We start from the raw sequence: 13,221 nt of genomic DNA on the forward strand, positions 1-13,221 counted from the left end.
GAGCAACAAGGCATACAGTAATTGTCATGCAATTCAGAAAGTGTAGCCGTGCCTTCCTGATCTGTTGTGACCTGGTACTGTCAGTAATGGCAATTAACTCTGGTTATAACGCCAGGGGAATGAAATGTGCGCATAGAAGGTAGAACTGCTTGTCCCAGCTGACATACTTTCCACACAGGTAACCATGGCAGTGTTTGCTCTCTGCTGCTCTGTCACCACTGCCATCAATTAGCATGTTCAGGAAAGTTGCTCTTAGAATAGAAATCACTGCAGAGGAAATTTGTCTCCCTGTTCCTTCCCATTTCTCCTCGTCTATTGCATCTGTCTCATAGACGATTTTGTGATTTGATTTGAAAGAGATACCTTGATGATGTATCTATAATTTTCACTTGCTGTGATAAAGCATTTGCACTTATGTTTTTTGTTGTTGTTTTGTAGGTTTGCACTATGTCCGTGTCTGCTGTGCTGGTTGTGTACTGTACTCTAGTGTGTTTTGTTGTATTCTGGTGTGGTCTGTCACTCATTCATTCTCCAAATTGTAAATTTTAAAATTGAAGAGTGTCTCAATACATTTATTCTGCCCCCGACAGCGAAGGACAACTCATTTTTGAAAAGAACAAATAATTTGGCAAATGTTGATCAAAAACGAACCAAATACAGGTTTATATAAATTACATTCAAAACTACCTTTTTCCTTTGTAAGCTAAAGACAGTATTCTCTCCAAATGCATGTTAAAGATTATCTGCAGCAGACTTAGCAATTACCTAGATTAGCTCATTGTCACTGTGGTGTGAAGAATTATCCTAATTAATATAATCAGCATCAAGATGACTGATCATGTAATTCCAAGGCACTACTGCTGGGAAGGAAGACAACATGCTGTATACACTACATGGATTGCAACAGTGCTGATAACAAGCAATGAAATCAGACAGACAGTGTGCTCTGAACCATGCCCGCCCTAACGACAGCACCATGGTCACCAGTCCCCAGGGCTAGACAGAAAGCTCTGGGCATGTTCTCTAGGAAGAGAATCAAAACCGAGTAAACATGCCAAGGCTGCCACAAGCCTTTCTGTCAGGTAATGAATATCACTTTTAGTGCCCAAGTGAGGCAGTTTTAATTACCTTGGTTTAATTAGTTTCAAGGGGACCTTTGAGATATATTCTTGAGAAATGAAACCAACAAGTGAAGTGTGTTTGAAAATAATATTTTCTGTTTTTTTTTTTTTTTCTTTTTATTAACAGATTGTCCTTACTGACATTGCATCATTAGTCATGTATGGTGCGCATACGTTAATTAATTACATTACTTGTCACTGACAGTAATTTTATTTATTTATTTATTTTCTAATGTGGAGGAATTGATGGAGTGTTTGACACTGACAAGAATAAGAATAATAGTAATAATAATAATATGTTGGTTAAAAGTTAACCTTGGAAGAAGACTTGGAATATGTCTGCAAATGATATGTTTATATCACGAAATGAAATGTCAACCTGTCTCTTTAAGGAAGTCTCTGCAGACGTGCAAGCTTCTCCAGCTAGAAATCTGTTATTTCCGTAGTCGTTTCCTTCACGCACGCCTTCGGAGAGGACACGGCCTATCAGAGCGGAGCGCACGTGACGAGCGCTCTCTGCGATGACCTCATCCCTTGTGTGGGATGACGTCAAGTACAAGATGGATGGAATCATGACTGCCACACGCTTAACGGAATTCTAAAATAGTCTTTTTAGGTGTTCCGCAAGACCTAAAGTAAATCGAAAAGGTGAGTTATAGAAAGAGATCACTTTGATTGTGAACAGCAGCTGCTGTTACAGTTATTCTGTCTGTTGCTGTTTGGGAAAAGCGTCCTTTCCTGACGTAACGCTGAGGTGATTTCTTTCTCTTTCTCTTCTCGCAAGCGACTCTGCTGTATCCGTTTTGGATGCTGCGTCTGCGCTCTTTGAGAAAAATGACAGGAGATGGCGTTTGCGCAGGCTCATTGACCACACTGTTTTTCCATGTCTGTCTTTGGACTGTCGCGGGCTTGCGTGTACAGTAAAGAGCTTTGTGTATGGATTAGCGTCACTACTTTGTCGCTGTTTCGAGATTCTTTAATATGTGACTGAGCGAGTCACGGGGGCTAACTAGCTAGCTAGATGTCAAGGCTGTCATGTGTGGAATTAATGACATTTAACTTCGTGTTGTTAGCGAGCTGGCTAGCTTGCGCACTCCGGTTCTGACACTAACTTGGTCAAACCAGCATGACAGCATGAATTTAGCCACGCTGTGAACCATCAGTTAGAAAGTGCTTCGCATTAATTAACGTTAGACATGACGGAAGCGACTTCCAGGTTTGAGCATGTAAAAATATGAGGTGCGCATGCGCTGCGTTATTTACCGTTTAAAAATACCACCTTTTTTATTTCTGTGATAAATGCATCAGGGTGTTTCAGATTAGAGCATGGGCACTATAAACGAGCTGTATGTCCCGTGATGTTAAGTACTGTTGTTTATGTTTTATTTACTTATTATTTTTGTAATTCAAACTCGATTCTAGAATATTCAAAATCACCGAACTATTTTGAAAATAACGACCTCTTTTTTATATTCACTCCCATCTAGTTTCATATTACATAATAATTGCAGGGTTTGTGAAAGTGCTGAAATTTAAACACCTGTGGTAGATGTGTTTATATGATCCATTGTGCTCGCAATCACTAAAACACAGTCTGATATTTGAAGAGGCTCATCTCGTAAAGATCTAAATAGCACCAGTCAAAGAAATGAACGTCAAATAAAGCAAATGTGGAATCTCAGGTCCATGTCCTGTTTGTTTTCTCATAGCCAAGATGGAGAGCCTGGTGCATTACATCAATCCCGCACATGCCATCTCCCTGCTCGGTGTCCTCAATGAGCAGCGTCTGAAAGGTCAGCTCTGTGACGTGATCTTGATTGTAGGGGACCAGAAGTACCAGGCTCACAAGAGCGTTCTCGCCGCGAGCAGTGAGTATTTCCAGTCCCTCTTTGTCAGGAAACAGTCGGAAGCACAGGCTGCGGTCCAGCTGGATTTCTGTGAGCCAGACGCCTTTGAGAATGTGCTAAATTATATTTACTCCTCATCTCTGTTTGTGGACAAAGGCAGTCTGGCAGCGATTCAAGAGCTGGGATACAGTTTAGGAATCCCCTTTCTGACCAACATAATGTCAGCAAAGCCTCAGGTTTCTTACAGTGTGTCCAGAAAGAGGATGTCCTTTTCCGGTGAGGATGACAATGGTTACCAGCAAAGAAGTGTCATTGTTCGTCAGAGTCGCAGCGATCAACCCGCCGCCAGTTCCTCTCATCTCAAGGGCCTAAATCTGCAGGGAAAATCTACAACAAAACAAACACCCCCCAAAGAGATGTTATCTACTGAGCCTCTTGGTGAAACCTGCCAGTTTACAGGATATGACAAACAAGTTGAAACTTCAAGGAATACAACGCCCATCCTCAGAAAGTCTACAGAACCAACTGGGAGTCTTGGCAACACATCAAGTCCATCCGCTTCTCTCTCGAGGGAGAGAGTATTATACACTTCATGCACTCGACCACAGCTGACCACTTCGGTTTCCTTTAGTGAATCTCAGATACAGCACAGCAGGTTACAGTCAGACGCTGTGGGCGTTAGAGATGAGCCATCTACCCCGATGTACAATCCAAAACAGGCATTTCCAAGCAAGGCAAGTGAATCGAGCCAGACCATTGACAGAAGTGGCCCACTCATAAAAAGTCTGCTGCGCAGATCATTGTCCATGGACAGCCCCGTTCCAGTCTTTTCGCCAGCGCTGGAACTCAAAGCAGCGCAGAGCCGAGAGCAGTCTGTTGTGAAGATGGCAACGAAGAATTCGACTGACAGGGAGCCAGCAGAGCACAAACATCAGAATGCAAATGCAGTCCCACCTTTGATTCTCAAATCCAGACAGTGCAATAGATATGATGAGGAGGATGCTCACAGAGCTGAGGTCCATGTGAAAACAGAGCCCAGCAGCCCGCTGGCTGATCCATCTGACATTATACGCATTACCGTCGGTGATAATTTGCCAGTGAACTTCAGGGACTTTCAAGTTAACTTTGATGAGGGGCCCAGAGGATTTTACAAACATTCAGGAAAAAGAAAGGCAAGACTGGACAGCAGGAGGAATCCAATTAAAAAGTCCAGGGGTATGAATGAACCAGATTTTGCACCTGAGGACAGCAGGCTGACCACCACACCTCATAGTCAGATTAAGGATGACAATATTGAAACGGGTGAATCAAGGCAGAACAGAATGTTTAAATGCTGGAATTGCTTAAAGGTTTTCAGATCAAATGCTGGATTGTACCGCCATGTGAACATGTATCATAATCCAGAAAAACCCTACTCCTGTGACATTTGTCACAAACGGTTCCACACAAACTTCAAAGTTTGGACCCATTGCCAGACGCAGCATGGAGTTGTACAGAACCCAGCACCGTCCTCTAGCTCCTACACTGTCCTGGATGAAAAGTTTCAGAGGAAGCTGATTGACATTGTGCGTGAAAGGGAAATCAAGAAAGCTTTGATCATGAAGCTCAGGCGAAATAAGCAAGGAAGTTTGCAGTCACAACCATTTGGCAAAAGGAGTCTGAGAACAAGGTCCAGGTCTTACATGTGCCCTTATTGTGGGAAGTTGTTCTGGTTCCAGTCTCAGTTCAAACTGCATCTGAAGATGCACACAGGTGAGAAATCTGACCTTGACGTGGAAAGAGGAGAAGAACTACTTCAAACGCAGGACCAGACAGTTCACTTAAAAGAAAACAAAAGCAAAGAGGTCTACCCTTGTCGTCTTTGCAATGAGAAACTGACCTCACTGTTTGAGCAGGGAAACCATGAGAGGGGGTGCAGGCATGCAACCGTGTGCCCATACTGCGGTCTCAGATTTTCAAGCCCGTCGGTTAAGAAGGAACATGAGACGCATTGTGAGTACAAGAAGCTGACCTGCCTGGAGTGCATGCGCACCTTCAAGTCCTCCTTCAGCATATGGCGGCACCAGGTGGAGGTGCACAACCAGAACATGATGACTGTAAAGGAGCAGATGTCTCTCAGTCTCCGGGAAAACAACGGAGAAGTCTCAGACCACCTCAGACCCCTGGGCCCCAGCCTGGAGCCTGTAAGTGCAGGGACCTCCAAAGAGGAGATTGTTTACAGTGATTCCTCAGGGCCGGTGATGTTCGATTCAGAGGACTCGTCTTTCATGCCAGAGGACCTGAGCATTCCCCAGCACCAGGGGGAGCTGAAGGTGAAGGAGGAGCCACAGGAGGAGGCGGTAGATGACAGGGCGGGGCCAGCGTCCTTAGAGGCGGGCCCTGAGGAGCCTGGCGTGTGGCCGTGTGAAAAGTGCGGCAAACTCTTCAGCACGCACAAGCAGCTGGAGCGCCACCAGGAGCTGCTGTGCCACATCAAGCCTTTCATTTGTCACATCTGCAACAAAGCCTTCAGGACAAACTTCCGCCTCTGGAGCCACTTCCAGTCCCACATGTCCACCTCGGACGAGGCCGGGGCCAGGGAGTGCGACAAGCGCCCCTCCTCTCCCTCCCCCTCTCCACCTCCAGCCACATCGGCCGCTTGGCCGCCCGCTCCGCAAGTGTCGTCACCAAAATCCACCCAGCTGGCAGCATCAGAGACAGCGGGGTCATCACTGACCACATTCAAGAATCCAGAGCAGGAAAAACAAGACAACAGTCTCCTGCCTAAGGCTGACGCTGCAGATAAGCCTCTTACTCCTCAGGAATCAGATACGCTGTTTTACCATGCACCTACTCTCTCTGCCCTGACCTTTAAGAGACAATACATGTGCAAACTCTGTCACAGGACCTTCAAGACTGCTTTCAGTCTTTGGAGCCATGAACAGAGCCACACCAACCCATAATATAAAGCATAGGCTATTTTGTATACTTTTTTTTTGAACACCTGTGTGCTTTGTACTTTTAGTGCTTCTTATAAGTGGTCAAATACAAATATTATCATTAAAAAGAAGCAAAAGTTCTAGCCTTTCTGACATTTCTATTGCTCCTAAGTATAGACTGCTTATTTGTGTTTTTTTTTTTTTTGTGAATCGATTTTATCCAAAATGCCCACTTATCATACTCAGAGTTTTAAATATATTCATTTAGAGCATGAAGAGTTTTATAGCTTGATGCTGATTTGTTTATAATATGTTCTACAGTGAATGCAAGCACGAAAGAGTTTTTTTTTTTTTTTTTTTTGACTGAACTGTTTAGTATGTTTGCCAAGCGCAATAATGTAAATGAATTGCAGTCCAAGAGGAAGTTGCTCATCAGGCTGGGACTGTTTTCCTGGGAATAAGCACACTAGTTCCCAGAATGATTTGTAAACAGTTCAGTTGATACCAGATTAATATTTCTGAAAACAGGACAGGGCACAGATTAAAGGGGAATTGTTTGATTTTCTAAATAAATGACAGTCATTTCTAAACTCACCATGCCCAAAAATCCTTGGTCAAAATTTTAAGTGGATGGTCTAGATGGGCTGACAAAAAGTGATTAGTTCCCATCAGGAGCTTTATATTAACTGTCAGTATACTTTGATATATTTATTGTAGGTGAAAGTGACTGGCATATGAATGTATATAAAATGTTGCGTTTTTGTTTTCTTTATTTTGCTTCTCTTTAAATGCCATTAGCTTCATTCTTTGCCTTGGAATGTGGAATTTAAGCACCTATTGTTACTAGTATATCATTGTAAATCATAAAAAAATCTTTCTGATAGAAAAAAGTGCTTTATTAAGGAAAAATGTGCAGTTTTAGATCAATTTAAGTGCTCTTGCATAAGACTAGTAATTGTGTGGTGGGTGGTATGAAAATGGTTACCTCTGTTATTTCTGCCTTTGCGTAGCTGCCTTATGCAGCAATGTTTGTAGACACAGTGTGGCACAGGTAAGCAAAGTCTTCGATTCACTGGCTGTTGTGTATTCTATCAATTTTAAAATTCCAGAAATTTAAGACTGTTTGTAGAACATATTGCACCATTTCATGTTTTGCTTAACAGCAGTTGCCTTGCTTGTGTTTATTTTGTCAGCATTGTGGGGTATAGTAGAGTCAAAGTAAATGGCTGTAGGTATCTTGTTTTAAAGTTTTAATACGAAAATGAACAGTTTTCCACAGTGCGTTTTTATTGGGATCATATGCAGTACATTTATTTAGTTTAGCTTCAAATTGTTCAATGCATAGAAGAGTATGTTAGATTTTGTGATTACCAGCAATATGTCAAAACATAAATTATTTTGTTTGACTAAAAAAAAACAAAAAAAACTACTCTGTTGTGTATCTTTAGGAAGAAAAATGTTCATTGTCCTTCTTGAGTTGGGGGTAGGGGACTTTGTCTTCAGCATAAACCAGCTCCTTCTTCTGAGATAAATAACAGAGTTGGGGTCACTTTGAGAATTAAATTTACACTCAAATACTAGTAACACTGAAAAGTACCATTCCCTACTGTAGTGTTGCCTGATTGGGAAAATGATTTCTCTACAGCGGGATTTGGGGACACAAATACCGCAGTCAAATAGGTTATCCTGCACTAAGGATACATGAAAACCTATGAGGCAAAGGAAGTAATTTTCAAAGCAGTGTGAAATTAACTGGCTTTGGAATATTCATTTAGGCAATAAGAACCAGGTGTATTTCATAACAATGCAATCTATCCCCAATTTTATCTACATTCCTATCAACAGGATTTTGGAAACCACAATATCAACTCTGAAATACATTATAAACCGAGTTGATTTTATCTGTAGGCTCTTTTTATCTAAATGATAAAGCTCAGGAACTTTTTGCATAATGGGGCCATGTGGGCAATGTAAAATGGTGCAGTGATTGTATTTGATTTTTTTTAAACATGAATTTCAGCCTGGTAGCTAAGGCTAGCACTTGTCGTATAAGGAGGTGACATTCCTCTTTACAACATATGTTAAATTAATGTTGTGCAATACAAAATGGACATGTGCATTTAGTAAGTGTTGGGAAAAACTTGTCAAATAATTATAGGTAACAATGACAAAGTGCAGAATCTGGCACTGTGCTTTAATTGAATGGGGTTTATATTTTTCAGTGCCAAGATGAGTTACAAGTAAATTCCAAAAAATCCAAAGCTTGCAAGTCCAGTTCCATCCCCAGAGTCAGCTTTGATCTACTATCTGAATTGAATTTGGCAGCTTTATTTCTAATCAGTTCAGAGATGATCCCAGCTCTGAAAAGCAGCTTCAAAAACCACCTCAGACACTATTTTCACACCTACAACTGATGTATACTGTCTTTTTTCCCTGAAGTTTCACATATTTTTTTTTTTCAGTCAGTCTTTATAATGTTTAATGCACTTTTCCCAATAAATTTAATAAGAGAGCATAGCTCATATTGGTCTTTAGCACTTAAGTGTAGTATTTGCGGATCTGTGACTCTCTCTAATTCAAATCAAAGGGTTAGATTCTGAAACAGACTTTTCTTTACAATCTACTTTATTTTACTTCGTTTCAGATTATTTCAAAGCTGGTGTCACTTTAAACATTGCATTTGTATAGATATTGTTGATAAAAGATAATGTTGTTTATTTGATTTAATACAAGACTATATTTATGATTGTATATGATTGCTTACAAAACAAACAAACAAACAAAAAAAAACAGGAATAATGTGTGTGTGGGTGGGAGGACACTTTTTTTAATACAGACCAGCCTTCTATATGTGATGCATGGTAGAAGTCTTTTGGTTGTTTTGAAGAATTTGTACAACAGTATTGCAATAGATCTGTCTCAAATATTGTATAGCACAAGACTTTATGGGTTTAAGTGAGCAGGGTGCTGTATTAGTGCTTCAGTACTTAAGTACTTAAAAGAGAGTGCTGTATCAGTACTTTTTGTAAATCTAAAACCCTCAGAAACAAGTGAATGACACTTTTTACCAGATTGAGATTGTACAGTACATGGTACCTTTCTTAGGTTTATGCTTGAAACCAGACTAACGGCATGGCATAATTTGGTCTGAGAATTTGGCAAAAGGACTAATGTTTAACAATGTTAAACGTGTTTTGTATTTTTTTTTTAAGAACAAATTGTTAAACATAAACCCTCAATGATAAACCAGCATACTTTTTGCCGTGTCAGGATGAAAATAGCAAAGCTGGCTCTGCTGACACTTTTGCTGAATGACCTGATATAAAATTACCAAACACATCTGCACTGGGTGACCTGCACTGACTTTTGCACCATTAATATTGGGCCTGATTGTGTAGGTTTATACATTTATTGTAAGTAAAAACGGACACGTGTTAAAGCTAAATTGTCACTCGCAGATTATTTGACTCATTGTGCTAGATTTGATAGACTGTATGATATGAATAACAACATTGAGTATGATAACCATACAACTTAAAAATGCCACATTTCCACAAAAAATGTTTCAGATTTAAAATATTTGTACATACAATTCATTCCTAGGATGTGTTTCTAGAATATTGTAAGACATTGAATGCATAGAATGAACAGATTTAATACAATGTATACAGCAGCATTTGTAAGAACTTTCTTCAGTTTTTTAACTGTAATCTCTATGTTTTTTGAAGATTATATCTATTTGGTATTACTGTGGTATCACTGCAATAACTTTAATATTTGTAATAATATGGATTGCAAAATTGTGGCTTCAAACTGCATCAGTTTTGTGTTAGTGCTTTTTTCTACTGTTCTTGGATTCTTAGTTACTGAAATAAAGCGCCAATGCAGTGGCTGTTTTGACATTCTGTGGTGTCCTCTATGTCTACACCTCCAGCAAGATTATCTCATTCACATAGCTTTTCAAACACATCTGTTGGAGAATACATATCAAATGAAAAATACATCTGTAACCATTTTGCAATAGTTAAAAAAAATCAGTAAATTGCAAAGCGCGATGTTTAACTGAAAATATTATTTCTACATAGCCCACTAGTGGACAGGGCTGTTTCACTGAAGTTGTCGCAATACTGCATTTCAGTGTGGGCTACAGTAATGCCTTTGGTTGTGTGGCCTATGACAGAGTATTATATGTCAATATTGCTGCATCTGTGATGCAACTTGATTGTGGGTTGAAGGTTTTCTTGCATGCAGCCTCCTCTGGAGATGAGGGCTATTGCCCCTCCACAATTAGTGAGCTGTCATGACCATGGAACAATGGCAAACGGATTGTGTAAAATAAAAGCAGCAAATGGGTCCATTGCCCAACCCCTGTGACAGATGGTCAGTGCCACAGGTCACAGAGATGTTTTTCAAACTATTTTAGCAGCTTCAACAGGAATGACTAATTTCTTGGCTAGAAATCAGGAAGTGAATTTGGGAATGCTGTCTGCTCTGATGGGACTCTAGGGGATAGTGAGAGACTGGAAATCATGGGAAATCAAGGTCAAAAGACAGTTCTAACTACAGTTGTTACCCACTGAATGAAATAAACATTATACATCCAACAGAAAAGCAAAGTACTGTCAACTCAAAATAAAATACCATGGCCATAATTGAACAATATTAATACTGGTTTTCAGTGATTCCATCCAGTGTAAAATGTTGATGTGTATCAAAAAAGATTTTTTTAAAAACCCAATTGTTCATTTTTCAGAGGGCTTAGATTTCTTGGATGGAGAATTAGTACATGATTTTTTAAAAATTCATTATTGTATGCATCATTACTATTGTATGTTACTATAGCTGTAAGTGGTTTTTTGGTATATGCCTGACATTTGATGAGCCAAAAATCAACACTGATTTAATATTTTAATTCTGAAATATTTGACACATCTGATGCATTATAATGAAATACTTTCAATCCAACAAATGCCATGTCTTGTGAATTAGCTTGTGAGGACATAAACTTTATTTTAAAAACAATTTGTTTATTCAACAGATCATTTTATTTAGCTTTTCTGCCCATAGGAAGCTACATCTCTGATATTACCTTACAGAAATACAATATTTACAAACAAAAATCCAAATGCTTCATCAATCATTTACTGTTTTTATGAGCTTTTTGCAAATTTACTCCGAGGTTGGCTGTACAAAAAAAAACACATAAATAAATGCAATGCAAATATTGACAAGTTGACGTTACCATATATTACGTTGTTCACTAGGGAGGTAAGAAGTGCGCCACGTGCTCAAGTGTCAAGGGACTGGTATAAAAAAACATATATTGTAAAGATTCCATTGCAGGAATAGTACACTATTTGACATCAGTCTTACATGTCAATTCATTCGTAAAGACAGACAGGTTGGGCTCTGTAGCTGACAGACCTCTTACAACGCCAAGGTGTCCTTGATGAGTCGCCTCATAGTGGTGCTCACTGAGGTGCCAAGCGAGTCTGTGATCTGGTACGTGATCTTGTAAAGGTAAGGCTGGACATCTTTTAGGCTGGTGTCGAACACATTGTCAACCTCGGACTGTGTGGGCATCTTGGGCAAATACTCGTGACGGTTGATCACCTCCACAATATTAATGACTTTCTCGCCCAGCTTCTCACCCACTTTCTCACGACAGATCTGCCTCTCCTGCTCGTTGGCTAAGTTGACAACGTTAACTTTGATGCTCCAGACCTCCCAAGGGATACATTCGTCGGAGAAAGGCCAACGGGACTTCTTTTTCTGGTAGAACTCGAGAGAAATCTGTCCCATGCCGTCACTCCCGGAGTTCCCCAAAGCTTCCTGCAAATCGCAAAAGGACATCGATATGCAGATTTTAGAGTGTCGACCCAAAATTAACAACATTCTTAGACCAATTACCTCGAAATGCAGCCTCTAACCAGTTCTGATAGTAATCTATCCGACTGTAAGACGGCTAGGAGGCCTCCATTTTGGGTTGGCTAACTTAGCTACTGTCTAGTGGGACAAATTATTTCCAAGGTAACTATCTTAGCATTTAGCTAGCTTAGCTAGCTACAGTCGCTAGTTACTGGGTATTGGCTTTTGTAAATGTGAAGATCTGTGTCAGAAAGATAGTTACCGCAAAGTTACAGACTAAATAATGGATGATAGCTTTAACTGCAACGTCTGTTTTCGGAGAAACAATTTAGCCTCCTTAGCTTGCTAGCTGTTTGTTGATGGAGCCAGTCTTACCTTAAACTCCCCAACTGCTTTCCTAATAGCTCTGTCAAGCTCTTCAGAAGACACACGAACAAAGGTGAAGTCAATAAAGTCGCAGTCTATGTCCTGTGTTCCAACTGTTCCGATGGAATATGTGCCCTCCTTCTTGTAGTGAAATTTACCAGTGCTGCGGTGCAGCAGAATAGTGTGCAATAAAGCCAACATGGCCTCGTCGACCTGTCTACCTTCGACCGACACCTCCAACACTTCCGAACGACAGTTCATGGTGATTTTCTTCCTCGTAGCCGCCGAAGGAAATTAGCTAGCGATGAAACTACAATGGTAAGACACACTAAGGTTAGCTACCTGACACGATTTATGTTGGCTGGCTAGGTAGCTAACTACAACACAAATCTGCCTAGTTGGCGACTTGATATGACTAACTAACATTTGCTACTGCCGCCTTTTTTTTAACCCAAAAGGCTACCTAACATTTGAGATTGTTTAAGCTAACAATACAGTTTCATTTTCAACGTTAATGTAACGCTGTGTGTGCTAGATGGTTAGCTGGCTAACATTGTGTGTATTTGTTAGATGAAGCTAAAATGTCGCTTTTCAAGGGCGGAGCCCAAAATATGTAAACACTGTAGAAAATACGGAAAGCGACAAGCCCATTTCCGCGTTCTTTTGCATTGGTTTAGTCAGTGGATTGCTAAATAACCATATGGCTATCTTTTTATCTCTTTATCATTAAGCTGATGTTAACAAGGAACCACTCAATTAACAGAGCAATCACAATTTATCAGACAGCCATTCCTATAATATATTAATATAACTGGCTATTATTGCTAGCTAATCTATCCGCACCCTGCCCCAGGCTGATGGCGTGTTGTCGCCCCTTTAAGAAACCGCTTTGCACTCTGGGAATGACAGTCTGTGCTAGTTACACATTGCCACATAGATCACATTCAAAGACTGCACACGGTGGCTGTGTAGGTCTGGGACAGCTTGCAAGTCTGAACGTATTGCAGCAAGAGTTTTCATTTACGGGATCTGCCAGTGATGCTCAAAGCTTCGCCCAGTATATTTTCTTTTGACTTTGAGGAGACGACGTATTGCTTTAGG

General features: G+C 40.4%; 2 protein-coding genes across 3 annotated transcripts; one reads left to right on the forward strand and one right to left on the reverse strand.

Annotated features, from left to right (window-relative positions):
* The first annotated feature begins 1,672 nt into the window (after nucleotides 1–1,672).
* Nucleotides 1,673–5,943, forward strand: zbtb21 (zinc finger and BTB domain containing 21). 2 transcript variants are annotated; one of them, XM_036522952.1, is made up of 2 exons: nucleotides 1,673–1,769; nucleotides 2,831–5,943. In XM_036522952.1, the coding sequence occupies exon 2, from the start codon at nucleotides 2,836–2,838 to the stop codon at nucleotides 5,908–5,910; it is 3,075 nt and encodes a 1,024-aa protein (XP_036378845.1). In that variant the 5' UTR covers nucleotides 1,673–1,769; nucleotides 2,831–2,835; the 3' UTR covers nucleotides 5,911–5,943. The 2 variants fall into 2 exon arrangements, with proteins under 2 accessions (XP_036378845.1, XP_036378846.1); XM_036522953.1 differs by lacking the exon at nucleotides 1,673–1,769 and adding an exon at nucleotides 1,900–2,360.
* A 5,034-nt stretch (nucleotides 5,944–10,977) lies between these two features.
* Nucleotides 10,978–12,681, reverse strand: atg101 (autophagy related 101). The gene is made up of 2 exons (XM_036524455.1): nucleotides 12,130–12,681; nucleotides 10,978–11,718 (listed from the first exon to the last, which is right to left on the reverse strand). Exons 1-2 carry the CDS (start codon nucleotides 12,379–12,381, stop codon nucleotides 11,314–11,316), a joined length of 657 nt encoding a protein of 218 aa, XP_036380348.1. The 5' UTR covers nucleotides 12,382–12,681; the 3' UTR covers nucleotides 10,978–11,313.
* Between the last annotated feature and the right edge of the window lie 540 nt (nucleotides 12,682–13,221).

The sequence above is a fragment of the Megalops cyprinoides genome, chromosome 3 (genome assembly GCF_013368585.1).
Source record: "Megalops cyprinoides isolate fMegCyp1 chromosome 3, fMegCyp1.pri, whole genome shotgun sequence".
Classification (NCBI taxonomy): Eukaryota; Metazoa; Chordata; class Actinopteri; order Elopiformes; family Megalopidae; genus Megalops; species Megalops cyprinoides.

Coding starts and splice junctions, on each gene's coding strand:
- zbtb21 (XM_036522952.1), top strand. CDS start 2,836: ATGGAGAGCCTGGTGCATTACATCAATCCCGCACATGCCATCTCCCTG.
- atg101 (XM_036524455.1), bottom strand. CDS start 12,381: ATGAACTGTCGTTCGGAAGTGTTGGAGGTGTCGGTCGAAGGTAGACAG. Junction 11,719..12,129: donor AAGCAGTTGGGGAGTTTAAG/GTAAGACTGGCT, acceptor TGCGATTTGCAG/GAAGCTTTGGGGAACTCCGG.